This window comes from Anas acuta, chromosome 1 (assembly GCF_963932015.1).
Source record: "Anas acuta chromosome 1, bAnaAcu1.1, whole genome shotgun sequence".
In the NCBI taxonomy this organism is placed as follows: Eukaryota; Metazoa; Chordata; class Aves; order Anseriformes; family Anatidae; genus Anas; species Anas acuta.
In genome coordinates this window covers 65,829,394-65,849,229 of record NC_088979.1, presented here as the reverse complement: position 1 = coordinate 65,849,229, position 19,836 = coordinate 65,829,394, and the positions used below count along the sequence as shown (strand labels likewise).

The following is a 19,836-nucleotide window of genomic DNA, read 5'->3' as shown; positions in this document are numbered from 1 at the left end:
ATCAGTCTCTGCAAAGTTGAATGATTGAATAGATCTCATTTTACGTGTTCGTTTTGGTAATGTTTTAACAACGTTTTGTTAACCAGAAACATTTTTTCACTATTATGGATATTATAGTGAAATTATGAGAAAAAAAGGAATACTTCAGAGGTCCCTACCAACCTTGGCCACTCCGTGATTCACTCAGCAGAACCTCCTATGTGTATGTCTCAGTATTCTTCAAAAATGATTTTATTTTTTTTTTAATTAGTGCTTCTAGAAAAAAAAAAAAAAAGCAGTAGAACAGGTTATGGAACCCCTCACTTGTCTTTATGATAAACAGATTTGAACCCACGGATGTTTTTTGTTAGTGCAAAATAACAACATGGAAACTAGAAAACTTACATAAAAATAATTTGACCTTAAGCAGTAAGTGCGTAAGAAACATTTTCAAAATGAAATACGGGTATAATTGCTGACAAAAGACAGAGGAGGTGACTGCGTAAATCCTTAACTCTTTATTGAGCCAGGAATGAGTTCATTCTCTGTGTTCCTCCCAACAGGATAACGCCTGGAGCTGTTACAACACGCCTGCAGCCAGCGCTAAGTACCTCCCTTTGGTGGAGGGCAACATACGCAGGCATAGCAGAGCTTCGGCTCTTATCTTACCTCATCTAATCTGTGGTTGTCATGTGGTGAGCAGGATGGTAGAATGTGTTTGTATTTGGTAGATACAATTTGGAAATAGTGCCGGAAAGCACAACAAAAAAAGCAGGGTGGGACAAACAGGATAAGCAACGATTATTCTCCACAGCTTTCCTGAAGTGTTTATAACTGGCTTAGCGAGTTCAGCAAATGTGTTTACGGTGTACTTTTACCAAGAATGAGAACCTGCCTCGGCAGTCCCAAAGTGCCTGTGATTTCTGATTACTTTGGAAGGAACCTAGGAACGTGCTTTGCTCTATCTGACCATGTATTTCCAGGTAAGTTAATCAGCAAGCTACAGCGTTAAAATGCTTGTGTCTGAATCTGTTCTGGCCATGTGGTTTTGAAGAGCTCTGAGTCCAGCAGCGGCGTGTGAGTGAAGCAGAGAGCCCCACACACTGGCGTATTGCAAACACAGCGCTCCTACAGCAGCCGCAAACTAAGTAACCTCCAAACACCCCATCAGGGCTTCTTCATACGTGCTGAGTTTGCAGGTAAAAGCTCGTCAGTGAGATGGGACTACACCAGTATGTTCACGTTTGAGCCACAAAATAGCTCACAGCATGACCAAGCTGACAAGGCAACCTCTTGAAAAAGCTAACAAAGAGCTGGTGTCCCCAAGAGGCTCCTTCTGGCACCTCCACCTTGGAGGCACACCGCCTCCTCAGCTACAGAAGCGTGCTTCTGCCGCAGCGATAAGAAGCTGCCTGTGATACAAGAAGAAAAAAACAAGGCAAAAAAAATAGAAAAAAAAAAAAAAAAAAGAAGTCAGTGACAGTCTGTTGCGATTGCAGCTGAGGTAACAGCTTGCCGGGTGGGGAGGGGAGCCCAGCCCTGACGTGGGGCTGCCTCACCACCACCATCGCCGCTGCCTGCGAACAGTGGAAAGGGAAGAGGAGACCTCACCGGCTGGAGCTGCCCACAGGACAGGGTGAGGGACCCCTCGCACCCCCCTCAGCCCCTACACAGACTGCCGGGGAGCCAGGCAGCAGGTAGACAGCAGTGGGGTTTCCCCCGGGGATGGTGGGATCAGGAAGGTGCCCACCAGCCTGAGCTAGGTGTCTGGGAGCAGGGCTTGAGTAGGGCAGCAGCCGATGTGAGCTCGGAGCAGGGACCCATGCTCTTCTTGTCAGTCGTGTTGCAAGTCATTTGGCATCAGCCGGGTCGGGATAATCCCTCTTTCCCTCCAGGAAAACCGGTACAGGTGTACAGGTAATCTTCCAGGTCCTGTTTTTTTTGGGGGGAGAGAGTGGGGAGACAGGGGGCAGGGTGGTGTCTCTGACCAAAGTGTTGTCTTTTGGCTAACCAGGGCTGGAAACTGTTTACAAGCAGGGGTGAAATATTTCATAAAAGGTCAGCGTTTTCCTCCGCGAGTAATGCGTGGTTTGATCTGACTCAGTTTTGGAGAGGATTTCTGCAAGTACATTTTCTCTGAATTTAAGTGTTGGCTCCTGGGCTGGATGGGTGTGCGTAGCCCGTCACAGCGCTGTTGGCTTGCTCAGCACAGGCTGGTTGGGGACCGGGAGTGCCACTATGCTCAGATCCTCTGCCCCACTCACATGCATGTTTCGAGGAATAGGTAAAAATTGTAATGCTGTAAAGCGTTTTGCTCCCCTGCGTGGCAAGGGATGTGGGTGATTCACAGAAAAATGGCTAAAAATAGATCACAAACGAAAGTCCTGGTTCCGTAACCACCTCTGAACAGGCGGGCTAACACAGTTCTGCAGCGTCAGCTATATTGCGAGCACAGGCATTTGCTGCAACCGGGAGGGACTTGACAAGTTCTCACGAAGAGTCAGGGCAGACTGTGCAGTTAGAAGCATTTAAGGTAGTATGTATGTACATACATTTTCTGATTTAAAATATTTGTGGGTTTATGTAAAAGAAACGGTGTCATAGTCTTGTGTGTGTTAGTTCTCTTCAGTTCCAAGAACGGGAGTGTTACACATTTTAATCCATCCATGTGTTTGAACAAGACATTCAAAGAAAAAGTGCTGTGAGTGTGCAGTAATTACTGAAAGCCATGATTCTTCAAAGTTTTGATGAGACTATGTTTGTTTTTTTTTATTATTATTTTATTTATTTATTTATTTTTAAAATCAAGTATATCTACTTTGAAAGGGCTAAACAGAAGTGTCTTTCAGATATTTCTGCCTGTCTGTCTGTCTTTTAAACTGATGAGGATATTTCCTTTCAGGGTGAAACTGTGGACATGGCCTCAGATACAACGATTTTTTCCCCCTCTGGAGAATTTGGGCAAAAATAATAGCAGCTGAATTCTGTCCCGAGTGGTAAAGCTCTACAGGTCACTTGCAGACTCAAGATGTGGACAAAATGGCTGGGAAAAGGGAGAAATTCAACTGTTTGTCATGGCATAATGTGGTAGGAAAAACATTTGCACTTGACTCTGCAGTCATACTTTATTATTTTCAGCATGATTTATGAAAACATGTCTACAGAACAGAGCCTGTTTTGCTGTCGGATATAACTTAAATATAAATGGAAATTTTTTATTCAGATAAGTAGTGTGGGTCCCCTCAGAGCAGTTCATGTGCCTGGTTTTACACAGTGCTATATATTTGCAGCTCTTCCATGTTGGCAACAGGGCAAGTTAAAAACAAAACAAAACAAAACAACAACGACAAAAAATAACTATTTAGAAAGAACATTGAACTTATAGAGGAGGGACCTGAAAGACTGTTCTTCAGGATATGGCAAAATACTACTGCTGGATAGTTTCTGAATCTGCTGGTGGGGCAAAAACTACTTGGAAAGCATATTTGAGACAGAGTAATATGGTAAGGTAATAGAACAGAGCTTATTAAAAAATGATTCAAAAAGTTATAAAGAAAATACCTGGTCAAAAGTGGAGTCCATTCAGTCCTGTTTTCTCTTTAAATTATTTCCATTAAAATATTTTCATCTTCTTTAAAACTAAAATATAGAAATTTTAAGAATGACTGTCTATTCATCACATTTAGTGAAGGAAGGTGGAGTTTTGTACAAACACACATGAAACGCCTCTGGTGATTTAGAGCTTAGTGTGTTTCTTTTTATGCTCAGTGTTCTTGTGGGGACTTAACTCCTTAAAGATAAGCAAGAAAAGACGTGTCTGGTAATTAGAACGGAAACTGCAATGAGGGAGGAGGGAAGAGAAGGGGAGGAAGGAGCAAAGCAGGCATTGCAAGAAGCAGTGGGTATGACTCAATGTATGGCACACTCCTGAGTCAGTTTGGTGAAGAAAGACACAGATTCGGAAGCATCATATTTGATTATTGTTTAGGTTGGTGATTAGCTAAAGGTTTTTAACATCAGGGATTCTCCTGATTGTTCTTCAGCTTGTATAACTGCATTTTTTCCTTTCATAGCTGTGTAAAAAGTGTAGTAGGTATCTGCAGAAGGTAGCTTTCAAGAATAGAATTAGCAAAATTTTCAACGCATTATATAAGGATGGAGTCAGCATTAACTTTTGTGAAGGGAAGTCATGGCCCACGAACACTACAAGTGTTTTAGAAGTGTAGATGTGTATGTGAACACACTGGCTGCAGAAGAAATGGTTAATATAATCTGTCTTAATTTCCAAAAGGCATTCAGCAGAGCACTCAGTGAAACCAGACTGCTATGGTATATGTAGTCTCACATGTATAAATAAGTAGTTAAAAGATAAATGCTCAGTTTCTAAAGTGGAGGAAGATTGCCAGTGGAGTCCCAAGTGAATCTTTTCTGTTCAGCCTATTTTTTTAATGATCTGGAAAATGCAGAACTGTTGCAGTGGCAGAATTTGCTGACAATACAAAGTTATTCAGGGTAAAAAGTGGAGGTGTTAATTGCAAAGAGTGTCATCAAGATGTCACGATAGTGATGCAGGTAAATGTAAAGAAAATTTTAAATGAAAACATATGGGTGAAATACTAACATCACATACAGAGTGGCTGACTGGGCTTCCCTGACTTTTTAACACTCAGTGATGCGATCACAGGCCCATGAAAATATTAGGTCAATACTTAGTCGTAGTCAAAGAATGAATAGAAGTTTAGAAATTACTATGAAGTTATTAGAAATTAGTCCAGAATAAATAATTGTTTCCGTTCATAAATCTATAATACACCTATGTTTTGATGATTGGATGCCACTTCTGGTTTTTCCTCACTATCTCAGGCAGGCTGTAGTGTGCCTGGGGAATCACACTGAGGGGATGAGGTTGGCAGGGACCTCTGGAAGCCACCTCATCCAACCCCTTCTCCAGCAGGGCCACCCAGAGCAGGCTGCCCAGGACCATCTCCAGGTGGCCTTTGGAGATCTCCAGCAAGGTACAGAAGATGGTGGCAAAGATGATCAGATGTATGAAATCAGGCTCCATTTAAGGGACAGTTAAAGAGATGAAAACTAACTTGTAAAAACAAAAACTGAGGAGGAGTATGCTAGAGATGTGGAAAATTCTGAGTGCTTGACAAGCTGAATAGGAAATGTTCACTATTTTTTTTTCTCTTCTGGTATAAAAGTTAGGAGCTGTCAGATAAAAAGAGCAGATAACAGGCTCAAAACAAGTCAAGGCAATTTTCTGTGTCAGTATTTAAAATCTGTGGCTCCTTGCCATGGTTTCAATGGCTTTGGAGGTTGTTGGACTAGTTTCGTGGGAAAAAATCTGCTGGGGGCTATCAAGTATCTAGAGACTGACTCTGGCATAGCTTCCTAAATCATGATTTGATGGATTCTAGGAGACTATTCCAGAGGAATGTCTGTATATTCTTGTTCTCTTGCACTTTATTTCCCAAGTCATCTGATATTGGCCACAGCTTGAGACAGGATATTGCTTTTGAGGGACCTCTGATGTTGCTGGCATAACACATTCTTATGTATAGCTAGTTGCCTGTCACATTCAATCAGAATTGAGCCTTCCTTTTCTAAGAGAAAGCATATTATGTAGTGGGGTGGCCTCGTAATTATTGCTTTTTAATCCTAGAGATGGTTGTATTTTCCTGTAAGGTAGATGGTTCCTTTTAATATGCTACAAACATGTGAAGTGAATACACTTATATGAGAAAAGTAAAGTTGTCAAAAGACACTGAATATGTTATAGAAACTGTGTAATGCAAATGTTGATTTTCAGTTGTGGAAATTTATATTGGAAAACACTAATTCAAGATTTTCTTTCCTTTTCTGTAGGGAAACGTTACAGCAAAAACATTACTTTCCTGTAAGATCACAACAGCATTTCTGTCTTTACTTATTGCAGGTAGGTTCATTGGTGGCTATGGAATGCCTTGTTTGGAAACTTAACTTTTCACATACATAATAGTAATTTTCTGTGAAAATGGCTGAATATTAAATTTAATGGTGAAGGTTAATTTTATGTGCGTGCCAGCAAGATTTTTAAAAAAAATTTCTAAAAGCAGGAGCCTGTAAAGTGTGATATCTTATGTACTATCTTACACAGAATCACTTAGTTTGTAGGTGATCTCTTGAGATCATCTAGTCCAATCTTCCAGCTCAAAGAAGGGTCAGCTGGAGCAGGTTGCCCAGGACCATGTTCAGTTTTGTTTTAAACATCTCCACAGATGGAGACTCCACAACCTCTCTGAGCAACCTGTTCCAGTGTTTGATCCCCCGAACAGTAAAAAAGTATTTTCTTGTGTCAGATGGAATTTCATGTGTTTCAGTGCATCTCATGCCTATTGTCCTGTCAGTGGGCACCGCTGGGAAGAAGCTGTCTCCCTCTTTTTCATTCTGTTCTATCAGGTGTATATGTTTACACATTGATAAGATCCAACCCTCCACCAAGCTTTCTCTTCACGTTGAACAGTCCCAGCTCTCTTGGTCTCTCTGATGCTCCAGTCCCTTACTCATCTTTGTGGCCCTTCACTAGAGTCCAGTAAATCCATTTCTCTCTTGTACTAGCAAGTGCTACTCCAGATGCATCTCACCATTGCTGAGTGCAGGAAGGATCACTTCTCTCAGCCTGTGGGCAGCACTCTTTCTAATGCAGCCCAGGACATCTTTAGCTACCTTTGCCATGACCAAGCATTTCTGGCTTATGGTCTGCCAGGACCTGAAGGTAGTCTGGAGTCTCCTGGAGCCTGAGGGGATTCCTCCCCATGTACAGGACTTTGCATTTGCCTTTGTTGGATTTCATGAGGCTCCTGTCAGCTCATTTCTGCAGCCTGTCGAGGTTCCTCTGAATGGCAACACAACTCTCTGGTGTATGAACTGATGAAAAGAATTGTAGCTATAACTTTCTAAAGTGTGTTCATGTGACTTTTTTCCATGTTGGAAAATACAGCCATTTGACAATTAATACAACATCTAGATTTTTGTAAAACTACAAGAGTATTCAGTTTAATTTCTGCCCTTAAGCTGTCAACCAAGAATCCAGTGCATGTTAAAACTTTTCAAATGGATCAAATGAGTTGCTGTAATAATCTTGTCTTACTACCTAGAATCTTGCTGCAGTGCCAGATTGTTAGAAGAAAAATACTCTGGATTTCCATTCCTTGAGTTTCTATTGTCTGTGTATGGACAAGTTCCTACACTCACCAGTCGTTTGGATATTCTGTTTTTGAAGCTGAGTTAAAATAATGGTCAGCACTGGGGAGAGGGATTTTAGAGAATGTAAAGCAGGAAGTGCTCAAAATATGATACTATTTCCAAGCCTTAGGACTTAATGGCAGAAAAATGCATCAATTTGTGTGGCCACAGCAAGTAATTACTGGTCTTCATTTCATAAACATCAAAGTTATTATGGAGCAGTCTGTACAGATATCTGAGCTATTCAGTGTTTTGTTAAGTAATTTGGTATGCATGTAGGATATATGCGCGTACTGGATGGTGAGAACATTAAGGTAGAAATTCTTGGGAAAAATACTACTTAGACATCTCTGGATGCTCTCTGGAATCATTATCTGTGTCTTAACTGATGGTCAGAAAAGCAGAATTTTAGGAAAGAAATACATTAGAAAACAAGGCTTTGTTATGCCCTGTATAACTTCATGGCAAATGTGCATCAGTTGAACACTGCAGTTCTGATTATTCCATCTGGGAAAGACTGGGTCAAAATAGGCAAAGAAGTAGGTGACTGTGTTGTCTGAGATGTGATGGCTTCCATATGAGAAGTCATTAAATGAATGAGGATTCTGAGGTAAAGAAAAGAGATGACAGGGAAGGTGTGGCAGAGGTCAGTAAATCACAACTATAAGAGAGTAGGCAGATACTGGAATGTTTATGTTGCCATTTCTTATTACAAGAAATAAATAATACCCAGAGAAATAATAAAAGGCAATAGCTTTTCATGAAGAGCATGAAAGGGAAGAGAGGGGCTGGAAACAAACTATTAATTTACACATTCTGTCCTACTTTCTTATACATATGGAACTGACTGTTATCAGAGACAGGCTTTTGGACTGGGCAGACGCTTGCATGGCCGTGCATGGCTGTTCTTGCATTCTAGTAAAACAAGTTATTTTAGATAAGTAGTACTGACTCTGGAATGTGACCAACATATCCCGAGTTGGTGCTTTTTCTGTTGTACTGACAAAAATAAATAAATAAATAAAATAAAAATTCTTGTGGTGTTGCTCTTTTCCCATCTGAATCTCCTTAGGTTCAGGGGAAAGAAAATGAGCTCATCATAAGTGCTTGTAAAAGTTCCTCTCTAGATGCTCATAAAATGAGGGGTGAGTTGAAATTTCCATAGCAAATTTAATTCTTGTACAACTGCAACTTTAAATTTCATTGTCCTCTTAGGACTTTTGGGTACTGCAAGTATAGTCTGCCTTGAAAACTTACTTTGCCTATACTTAAGTGAAAGTAGCAAATAAAGACACTAAATTTGAAAAATGTGTGTGCACATGCATATTATGCGAGTGAAACAGACTGAAGAAATACAAGGACTCTAATCATTTGCATCTGAACTAAAACACACAAATGACAATCAGCTGCAAAGTGATTCTGTTAAACATAGCATTTGGAAAACAACATTTCACTTCAATAGCGTATCTGTATATTATTGAATAATGCTCTCAACTCCAAAGACAAGGGATTATAATTGTATTTTAGTAAATGACATAAGAATGAAGTTGAACACTACAATAAACTTAGTAAACATGATCAATATATTAGTTCAGTGTATTCTTTCACAATGTTTGAGGTTTTCTTTAACGTTTATCTCTTTCCTTTAGAGAAATATGAAGCCTATGATGTGATGTTTAGGCACAGTCTTGTGCCTGCTGGGCAGCCTCTTGCTATTACATGTTCTCTGGAAAAGAGCTTGAATGTTAAAAGTGGAGACTACAACTTAACATGGTATAAAGTTGGTAACCAGACAGCTGTGCCTAGAGACAAACTTTCTAGAATTCATCAGCAGAAGAATTTAATTTGGTTTCTCCCTGCAATGTTAGAAGATTCTGGAGATTATGAATGTGTCATAAGGTGAAGGTTAAAAAAAAATTAAATTGCTATAGAAATTAGTTGTAAATGGAATAACTTTTAAAAAGCAAGAAGGATTTTTTTTTTGGGTAAGAGAAATACTAAATAAGAAGGGAGAAGGGGGAATATGTTCACAAAAACTAACTTTATATTGGTATTGAGGGATGTAAGTCTTTTTTATTTTATTTATTTATTTATTTATTTATTTATTTTATAGTAGGCAAAAATAAATCTATAAGGGAAATTATAAATTGTAGTCCTCTCTTTCTCTTCCAAAAAGAATACAATACATTTTTGAGTTGGAAAATATGTCAAGTAGCTTAACTTAATTATGTTATGTTAGTTGCAGGAATTTGACAAACTGCAGCAAAATGTCTACAAAAGTAACGGTTTTTGAGAGGATTGATGGTTCATGCTTAAACGAAAAATTTGCTGTAGAGGAGGTGGTATTTACTTTATCATCTGCAAAGGTTGTGTGTCCACACTTGAATTACTTCAGGAATGAGAAAAATATTCTGCCTGTTCGCTGGTATAAGGTAACAATACCCTCTTTTTTATTGACATAAATTATTTAATTATTATATCAATTATTTAAAATATAAGTAACTGAGGTTTATTTATTGTAGGAGAAAAACTCCATATTTATTATAAATGTGAGGAAAAATTATTTTAGAACAACTGGAGGAGGGGGAATAAGACTTCTAAATGTCTAATAAGATGTCTAATAAGGCATCTTCTAAAGTTATATACATTTTTTTTGAATAATAGGATAGAAATTCAGTTTAAATGTAGCTTTGACCCATATATCCACTAGGTGGCATCTTTTAACATGCTAGTGAAACACTGTCATTCATTTCATTTGCGTGGAAACAGTATGTGCTTTGTGAGCCAAAGCATATCCATTGTGTGTTCAGTATTGCTCCATCAAATAAATGTCATTTTGTATTGTTTACAATTATTTTACGGCTCTTTCTATTAAGAACATATTGCCTTCTCCAGCGTTACTGCCTCATGCCTGTGCAGTCTATAAGATACTGAGAATATTTGAGTACTTGAAAAAAATTAAGTCTAATTATTGAGTGATTCTTCATTAACAAATACTATTATAAAACCTGACCCCTCCATGTCACTTCCTTATTTCTCTCTTTTATTTATATATATATATATATATATTAATATGAGAATAATGGGTGTATCTGTGAATTAGAAACCCAGAGTCAAAATGAAGTGTGGTTTGCTTCTATTTTAGCCCCCTTCCCCTTCCTCAGGCCCTACAAGGAATCCATCCTTATGTTGTGGTCCAATGAAAGCTCAGATTGCATTAAAGAGTTACAAATCATGTGATAGTGATGTGAGTTCTTTACCCATGTTTAGGACTGTCAGCTATTAAAAGGGAGAAGGTTTGCCTTTTTAAATAGTGATCTTGTGATTTTCAATGTGACTATGCAAGATAAAGGAAACTATACTTGCAAAACAACATATATCTACAACGGAAAGCAATATAACATTTCACGAGATGTTATTCTGACTGTAGCAGGTGAGTAGATAAATTCACTTTTTGTTTATAACAAGGACTCTACAAAACTTTGTCCAGGTTTCTAATGACAGTTAAAATATTCAATTTGTGGTAGACACACATAGGACTCTTAGTTTGCACCTAAAAAAGGGAAATTAATGCTACATAAGAATTTATATATGTTAATCTACTGTTGCCACTCTGTTGATTACTCTCCCTTTGTAACTTGTACAGAGAAATAAACTTTCCAGAGTGTTGTATGCCTAGTACTAATGTAAACATCTAACAGGAAGGTTGGTGTTGTACTTCCTTTAGGTAGTGCTCAGGGCAGAACTGTAAGGCCTTTAATGGAGTACAGAAATTTAATTTCACCTTTATAATATTGAAAGTCTAAAACAGGTAAATTGCAGTCTAAAATTATTTATCTCCAGTTTGTATCTGTGAGTTGCTGACTGATAAGCTAGCCAGACTGTAAAGTGGTAATAATATAGGTATTTACCCATATCCTTCTCTGCACCTCTGTGTGCAATATTACACGATTTATATGTCATGGAACAGAGAGTCTGTCATCACCATGATGACATCAGATTAGTAGCACTACATTTTGGAAAGGGTGGAGTGAAGAATAGTTGAGCTTCAAGTCATAAGTAATATGACTGTCTTAGATACGACACTGACTATTGAGTGATGTCTGTTGTAAAATTGCTGTCAACCTTGTCCATGGGACAGGGTGTTTTTAGGTTGTTGTTTGGTTATAGAGCATAGAACAGGCTGCATCTGTCCCTGGTTTTCTGAAAAGGACTTTCTATCTTTTGCTTAGTGAGCCCGCCAAAAAAGCCTCCAGAAATATCTTATCCACGGAACAACTCCATTGAAGTGGAACTTGGTAAGTAATTTTCCCTATAAAAAATATGATTTTGTATCCTAGTGAAAATTCATGCCCAAGAAGAGTGTGTACTTGTTTTCTTTAGACAAAAACTAGTTCAGTGACCAGAACAGTTTCTCCTTTACATCCTGCAGTCTCTTGCAGGAGAAGTGTTTGGGGGTGGGAAGGAAAGAGATGAGGGGTATTGCTTAAAAAGCCATAGAAAAGCTGTAGGGAAATTTCTCAGATGCAAAGAAAGTTATAGGGAAACCAAGTGAATCTCTGTCACATCCATTGCTTTCCATCATTCTGAAAGAGGTTCTGAAAAGAAATCCATCTTTGAATCTGCAGGGAAAGTGATACCACAAAGGGAGATATCTTCCTGATTTGGTCTCTTCCATCCTACCAGTCTCTTTTTGAAACAGCACATCACTGAATGTATAGGCACTATTAGAGGAGCTTTTCTGAAAGGATGAGGGGCCTTCCTTAGCTGGTCTATATGGGAGTCTGTGAACAGAACTGTATAGCTTTTAGAGTATGAAAATTAACTTTTCACTTTGTAACACAATTTTATAGGCTCACAGGTTACAGTGGATTGCAATACAACAGGTGCTGATGGGTATGAAGTGTTTTGGACAGGCAACGGTGTGTATATTGATGTATTTTATATGAGCAGAATTTTTGCAAGGCCTTATGAGTAAGTATATTTTCAGATCAGAAAATACTGGGTTGGCAACCAAAGCGGAACTTTCTCACTCTTACATGAAATGCTTGCCTCCTCCATTCACTTTCAGTTTGATGTGGAAACTTGAAATGTAGTAGGTGCATGGATTTTGTGTGAATTATGCTATTTCTAGTCATTATAAAAATCTGTCTCAATTTCTGACCTTGGGAAAAGGTGTCCTACAGAGGCTTACAGTCTCACAACTATAATGCATTTTCTATTGAGCAAGTTCTGGCCCAGAGGACCGAGATCTCTTTCAGTGGGGTCCAGCATGTCCTGCCACATGATCTTCAGACTGTCTCTCCGGTGTTCTCCTTGTCCTTCCCATCTCTTAAAGGTTACAAGAAGGACAACCTGTGCTTTACAGGAGAAATTGAGACTTCTAGTTTTAACAGTCTTGAGTTAGAGAAGTGTAACTGAGATCAGGTAGAGAGCTAATGGAAGATTTTGTTAAGGATGTGCACTGAAGCTTAGTGGAGTGAGAGGAGAAAAGGAAGACAGATTTCCAATGATGGGTTGGGGTCTGGGAGGAAGACTGAGATTTGGACTGAGTGAAGCAATTGTGAGATAAGGTGAGGATGAAAAGAGGGAAGTGGAGTTAGGAGGGAAAAAAGTAGACCTGACTTGGAAAGGCAACTAAAAGTGAAGCAGAAGGAAATCTGAAGAAGTTTCATAGATATGATTGGTTGGGAACTAAGGAACTGAAAGCTAGCTTTTTTGTCAGCCCTCATCTCACGGTGGTGCTATGAAGAATAAATGTGATTGCTTTTATACATTCTCAAGCACCATCTGTGAGGTAGAAACTGGTGAAGAAATGAGAATGATATCTTCAAGGTAAGAATATGGTTCTGAGAAATTATTAAGTCCTCATTGTAAAACAAAGGGGGAAATAAATGCTGAATTCTTTTAGTGCTCACCTAGAGAAAACCCTACACAGAAGTCATATCTTGTAATGTCATAAACAATTGTGATATCATAAACAATTTGACCATAATACGGTCATTGAGCTGATATCATAAAAGTGATGTTATTTTTTATATTTCCTAACACTTAAATGGTTGTCTTGTTATATTTGCAAGCATAATATTCTCTGCATCTTGTCATTTGTATTAATGATGTTGATTCATTTACTCCTTACAGTGTTCAAACTGCTATAACCTATTGGTCATATACTGATCTGTGTGGTCCTGTATGTGCTTTCTATGATTTATTTCAAGCCTTTTTTTTATTATTTTGCATTTGAAATGGTAATTAAAGTATGTTTTAAAGGACGAAAAGTTACTTGCTAAGTAGGCTGGTTAGTTAATTTTGCATTTCAGATTTACTGTTAATGAGGTAGTAATATCCATTATTTTGCTGATTGTTAAAAAGTTACTTAGTTTGAACATCAGTCACACATAACAGAACACAACTAATTGAATGTGCAGCTTTAGTTTAGTATTATTTTTTTTTGTGTGTGTGTGTGCCCTTATGCAATGAGAATAACTTGTTGTTACAACATTACATGTTGTAATGGTGCAGCCTGATGTTATAGCTGTTCAGAGACTATTCTGATTCTTGGGATGAAGCAGCAGTGTAGATCCTATTTCCTGCAGATGGAATGCATCATGAGTTAGTGTTGTCTGCTTTGGTTGACAACTTCAGTGTCTTCCCTGTCCCAGAGCTGCTCACCAGAAGATGATGTCCTTGTACTGGGGCCACTTGTTAAGTCATTTCACGTTGTGCAATTTTCTCTTCAGGCAAGCACTGGGGCTCTCCACAGGGGCTGAGAACCCCCTGTAACAAGAGGGGGGTTTATGTTTGTAAGATATATGTTTGTACTGTAGTCTATATATATCATATTTTTGGGGGAAACAGCTCCTGATAGGATTGGCTCATGTTTTCTGATGTCTATGCTAAACCTCAGTAAGAGGCCCAGCTGCTGTTTGGGTGTCCCTCATGTAATGCAGTTACTCATCTGCTGTTACTGCAGTTCAGTTGACATTTGCAGATAGAAGTGACCATTGTCACGTTTCAGCTATTAGTGAGGAAGCCATTACAGAAAGGACTGTGTTTTTATGGCTCAGTTTGTCATCTTTTGCATAGGGAGGAAACTTCTTATGATGGACGCCCTATCTATTCTGTGAAGCTCATAATTTCAGAAGTGAATAGTGAAGATTATGAACAACCATTTGTCTGTCAAGCTTCAAATGCCTTTGGGCAGGTTGCATCCTATATTATATTAAAACACAGAGGTAAGGACTACTGCTATTTTTTGTGGCCTTTGTTTCACTTGACTTTCCCAGAAGGGGTTTTGACACCAAAAGCTCATATGTAGCATCAATAGAATGCACAAGAATTACTCTTTGTGTATTTATGCATGGCCCCCATGCATATGGGAGGAGTCACTCTAGTTATATATTTATCATTATTAAAATAATAGGTGGAAGTGAAACATACGAAATTCAAATTTGTATTACGTTTGTGTGAAAGATCAGATTTGGACAAATTCAACATTTTCTTTTTATTGTTATTATATTTTGTGCAGTTCCTGATACACGAACATGGCTGATTGGAGGGCTTCTCTCTTTGTTGCTTTTAACATTTATTATTTTAATAATCTATAAGATTTTCAAGATTGACCTGGTGCTTTGGTACCGGGATTCTGGATGTGCCTTTGTAAGTAAGGAAGGTAAGTGAGTGTGACTAATTATGTTGTAACTAGCCTATTGATTTTTTTTTTTTCATTTACCATTATTTCTAAGCAATAATATGATTATTTAATAGAACATATTTGGAATTTCCTTGAGAATTATTCAGATATGCTCTGAAAGATTTTTTCAGTCATATGGGTGAAATATGTAATCATAATTGAGGTGATAAACACTGCAGAATAACTAAAACAGTTATGATGAGTTATGATCAGAAAGAACTCTATATTTTTTTCCCCAATTAGCGTGTTGCACTCACTTTTCTGTAAAGTAGTTTCTCTGTGTGTAGATTTGTGGTCACTGATGATGATCAATAGGTGTCAGCAGAGCTACATCCCGTAGACTAACTGTTTAAAAATGTGCAATAAATATTTATAGTAAAAATGAGACTCCCATTTTCTCAGGGAAAAGCGTTGGTTGATTTGTTTGTTTTTGCACAACTTCTCTGTCTTACTCATCACTTTTCTTATAAATCCTGCAAGTTATGATGGTTACATACCAAAGAGAAGAAATTATACTAGTTGTCTCTTCTGTGATTCTGTGTTTCTATTACTTATTATGTGTTATCTATTAAATATGTGTTTCTGTTGATGTAGTGTAGATAAATACATTGAATGAGTGTGAAAAAGTGGGAATAAGTGCAACATAGTTGATATTTTGCTTGGGCAACCCTTAGAATTTGATTGTCTGAAGTTCCCCAGAGCTTGAAAGTAAATGGATTATGCGCAATAAGATAGTAAAAATTTAAAAGCTGAGTTTTCCAGTAATTTTTAATATTCTAATGGGAATATAAAATCAAAGAAACTATGCTTCATAACTTGGTGAGCAAAACTTATCTTGTTGAGTTAAATTTGATTTTGCTTTAGTTTATTCACTCCTGTTTATTATGCAATATTGACTCTCAAAACTTCAGGCTTTTTCTGGTCTCTATCTGCCTTTTACTCACATAATTATTAGGAAAGAATTGCCGTTTTTCCACCCTTGATGGTGGTTCATCATAAGTGGAGAGAACTGCTGTTGGGTTTGTTTCAGGAGAGGTGGCGAAGAAAGTCCTGCAATAAGACACTTTATTAATGTCCTGGCACCTGTGGGGCTGGGCACTCCTTCCTCCAGACCCCAGGGTCTTGCATCCAGCTCACTTGCTGGCAATGTTCCTCCCCATGAGAGGAAAAAGAGATCGGGTTCTGTGGTTCATCATCTTCCTTTTGACCTGTAGAGCATTTTAATGTTTTGCTGTTATTCTGTCAGGCAGGTGTGAATATTTATTACTATTTTTTAAGTATTTTAGAATGAAACCTTGTAATAACCTTGCTGTTTAACAGAAACATTTCTGTTTAACAGAAACATTTTCTTCCTTTCAGAACAGAAACGTTTCCTAATAGAAACATGTTGTTTCTTCCTTTCTGTTTAACAGAAACATTTGTGTTTGTTTTAGATGGGAAAATCTATGATGCGTATGTCCTGTATACAAAAGGCAGTGGAGGCAGCAGCTTCTATCATCTGGAAACCTTTGTTCTTGGAATTCTCCCCAGTGTTTTAGAACAACAATGTGGATATAATCTCTTTATATTAGGAAGGGATGATTTACCAGGAGAAGGTATGGTTTAATTAGCAGAATTAATATGTTGGGGTTAGAAGATTACATATACAACCGAAAAAAAAAAAAAAAAAAAACAGCTATTATTGTAAAGCAAATTTAAAACTAAGTTTTTGTTGTTGTTGTCTGTTTGTTTTTACATGGAGAATTTGATCTCTTGTCCATTGGATAATATGTTAATTTCTAATTGGTTGTTGTTTTTGGTGTTGGTGGTGGTTTTCCATATTCAGATTTCTGTTTTGATGTTATAACATCTGCATTTTCTTTCTAATGATAAACAAGCTCCTGGGGACTGAAGAAAGCAATTTTTGTCAGCAATTTTATGCAATGGACTTGAATCATGGATGATAGTTGGGAGACCTTAGACCTATCAGTTCTTTCTCTGAGCTAGTTACTATTCCATATATATAATATACATATATATATACACACATAAAAATTTAAAACTATGAAATATTTTGCATCAGTTATAAAGTTTCTATGCAAACTTTGATTGTTCTTTCAGATGTGGTCAGTGTTGCTGATGAAACCCTTAAGCAAAGCAGAAGGCTGATGATTATTTTGGCATCGGAAACACCTAGTTGCCTGTTAGAAGATGCTTGTGAACAGCAATTAGCTATGTACAATGCTCTCATCCGTGATGGGACTCAAGTAATTCTTATAGAAATGGATGAAATACTGGACTACACAAGCATGCCAGAATCAGTCAGGTACATTAAGCAAAAACATGGGGCTATCCAATGGAAAGGAGACTTCTCAGAAAAATATTGTTCAGCAAATACAAAATTCTGGAAGAATGTACGCTATCAGATGCCATCTAAGAAAAAGATGTCTCATTCTGAAATTTATTTATTGCGCCAAACTTTGAACAGTTCCACCACAAAGGGAAATTAAGACCCACTTACTAAAATAATACTGCAAATGTAATTCTAAAATGCTTTCTACAGAAATTCTGTGTGTTATGAACAGTGTTTTCTTCAAGGAGTATGAACTACTCATCCTGTCCCCAAATTATATCCCTAATAGGAAAATTCTGTGCAACTTTGTTTCTGTTTGAGCTATGGATAGTGACACAATTTATTGTGTTGGCCTCAACCAGACATTTGAAGTAAGTATGCAGATGTTGGTGGACTGTTAAATAGTGGTAATCTACAGAAATGAAATATTCACTGAAGAACCAACCTTGAAGTCCATTTGTTTCCTAATTCAAACTGCAGATGATAAATTAAAAACATTTGTGTAGGCTGTGTTTTCCTAGTCTTTCTGTTCTTCTTGTTGTCCCTACGTGGTTGTCTGACTTCCTCATTACCACAAGAATTTGTACTGTGCAAGTTCTGGGGGCGCTTCCTGAGCAACAGTCCTCATCATTGCTTCTTTAAAGGGATGGGGAAATATATGACATGGCAGGTATATTTTAAACTCCTCATGATACTGCATGCATTTCAGCTGAACAGTTGATTACCAAATGTGTTAGAGGAACGGAATGAAATCCATGACTTCTTAAACATTTATTGAATAATCCTGTGAGAACTCGTACATGTTTTTTTTTTTTTTGTTTGTTTGTTTGTTTGTTTTTTCTAAGCTTTGAAATGGTCAGGAAAATGAAAATATTTCAGGTTTCTTGCAAACTCGAAGCTTTCTAGACTGTGCTGCTACTCAGGAAATCATATTCTCATTCTGTGTCTCACCTGTGTTACCTACAAGCCTAGAAATTTCACTGAGAATTTGTCAAAGGTGCTGTGCTTGGGCTGAGCATCCTGGATAGGGTGGAAAGTGGCCAGTTTTGAAACCTGAACAGGAGCAGATGGCAATAAATCAAATCTTATTTACGGCCAAAAAAAAAATAAATAAAGAAATAGAGGCATGTGACTTTATCTACTTGGAAGTAGCTTTGTACTTCTGGGCACTTCTTTGTACTTCCATTGTTTTATGTGTATCACCATGAAAAGGGGAATGCTACTTCCTTTCCAAGATGGTCTGAAATGGCAACAGTTTTCACCCTCCATCCTCGAAGAGCATCATCTGAATGCAAATGTGAATTCTACTTGCTTTTTGTGTTCACATCTAAAATTGAGCAGGTTCTTAAATTATATTTCTTGTCAGGATAACATCTCTCACTGAGTCCTTTCCAGTTTTCAGACATGTTTATGCTCTGGTATATACTCATAGTTGGGCTTTATTTGTATTGATGGGACAGACAGTAAGAACCAGGAGTGTAACATTTATAAAGTGAAAGACTTGCAGTAGCATTTCATGGTAGCTATTTCTTTGTGAAGGTTGAATTATATTCCTTACGAGCAATGTCCCAGTGTCCTGGCTGTTGGGTTCACAGCTTCATAATTTTCTACAGCCTCCACTGGCTAGAGGTATCTTCTAAGAAATTGCCATGTAAATTGAGATCAGATTAGATTCATCAGATGAGGTAATGTTGTTCTAGCAGTTTTTGAATCAGTTTTCTTTAGAAATACATTGTGTTTAGGCTGGAACCTTTAAAAAATAAATTTGGGAAACTGAAGAGTTTAAATAATCAGTAATGTCAATTTTTATATTATGTTGAGGCTTAGACTTGCTCAGAAAAGTGTTGAAAACTACTGTTTGCTTCCAAGATCTTTTTCGCTTGTGTTAAAAAACAGAATCTTCTTATTTCCATCGGATGTAGCAAGGGAAATAATAAAGAAAAGATGCTGAAAACATGGTTGATTTTTTCAACTTTAAATTCTGTTTTAGAGCACATAAAAATAAATAATAGTAATTAAAAAAATGACTCTAGGATTTGTAGTATTACAGATAAGTACATTGATTTGTATGGAGTTGTGCTGTATTTTTTGTTTCATCTGTGAAAGTGCTGTGATGATTTCTGGTGACTTTTTTTGTAGTTCTTTTCAGATGTTTGCTACAATATTAGAGACAAGCATTTTTCCACTAAAACTCTTAAGGACTGTAAATGAAGACAGATGATTGTAAATTGGCATTTATCTACCTGAGACTTTCTTTTAAGCAACCACATTCAGTATGAATATTTAGGCATTTTAAGTTTTGTGTGTGTGTGAAAAAGTGGGGGAGGTTTTGGTTATTGTGGTTAATTGTTAGTTAACTACTGGAGTGCAGCCCAACACAAAGTGCCTTAACCTTCTACTGTGGGAGTTTGTTTGCAGTTGAATTTTGTATCTGTTTTCTCTACTTGGAAACTTTTTTTTTAGTTCAATAAAAGAATTCCCATAGAGACAGATGTGCTGATTGTTCTTGATTAAAAATAAAACAAACCAAACAGTAACAACAGATTAGTTAGCAAGAAGTTTGCTTCTGGAAACTTCATAGGTCCAGAAGTAAAAAAAAATC

General features: G+C 37.5%; 1 protein-coding gene across 7 annotated transcripts; it reads left to right on the top strand.

The window, feature by feature from the left end:
* Positions 1–18,341, top strand: LOC137855715 (interleukin-1 receptor type 1-like). 7 transcript variants are annotated; one of them, XM_068680174.1, is made up of 12 exons: positions 1–962; positions 2,882–3,066; positions 5,851–5,920; positions 8,859–9,108; positions 9,449–9,641; positions 10,480–10,642; positions 11,442–11,507; positions 12,063–12,183; positions 14,296–14,444; positions 14,738–14,881; positions 16,336–16,497; positions 17,003–18,341. In XM_068680174.1, the coding sequence occupies exons 2-12, from the start codon at positions 3,019–3,021 to the stop codon at positions 17,389–17,391; spliced, it is 1,755 nt and encodes a 584-aa protein (XP_068536275.1). In that variant the 5' UTR covers positions 1–962; positions 2,882–3,018; the 3' UTR covers positions 17,392–18,341. The 7 variants fall into 7 exon arrangements, with proteins under 7 accessions (XP_068536275.1, XP_068536256.1, XP_068536265.1 ...); XM_068680155.1 differs by lacking the exon at positions 1–962 and adding an exon at positions 986–1,676; XM_068680164.1 differs by lacking the exon at positions 1–962 and adding an exon at positions 1,683–1,896.
* The last annotated feature ends 1,495 nt before the right edge of the window (positions 18,342–19,836 follow it).

What these genes read in the sequence shown, in the direction of transcription:
- LOC137855715 (XM_068680174.1), top strand. Translation starts at nt 3,019, where the DNA reads ATGGCTGGGAAAAGGGAGAAATTCAACTGTTTGTCATGGCATAATGTG. An exon ending in GATTATGAATGTGTCATAAG is followed by an intron (nt 9,109 to 9,448) that starts GTGAAGGTTAAA and finishes ATGTTATGTTAG; the next exon opens with TTGCAGGAATTTGACAAACT. An exon ending in TATTATATTAAAACACAGAG is followed by an intron (nt 14,445 to 14,737) that starts GTAAGGACTACT and finishes TATTTTGTGCAG; the next exon opens with TTCCTGATACACGAACATGG.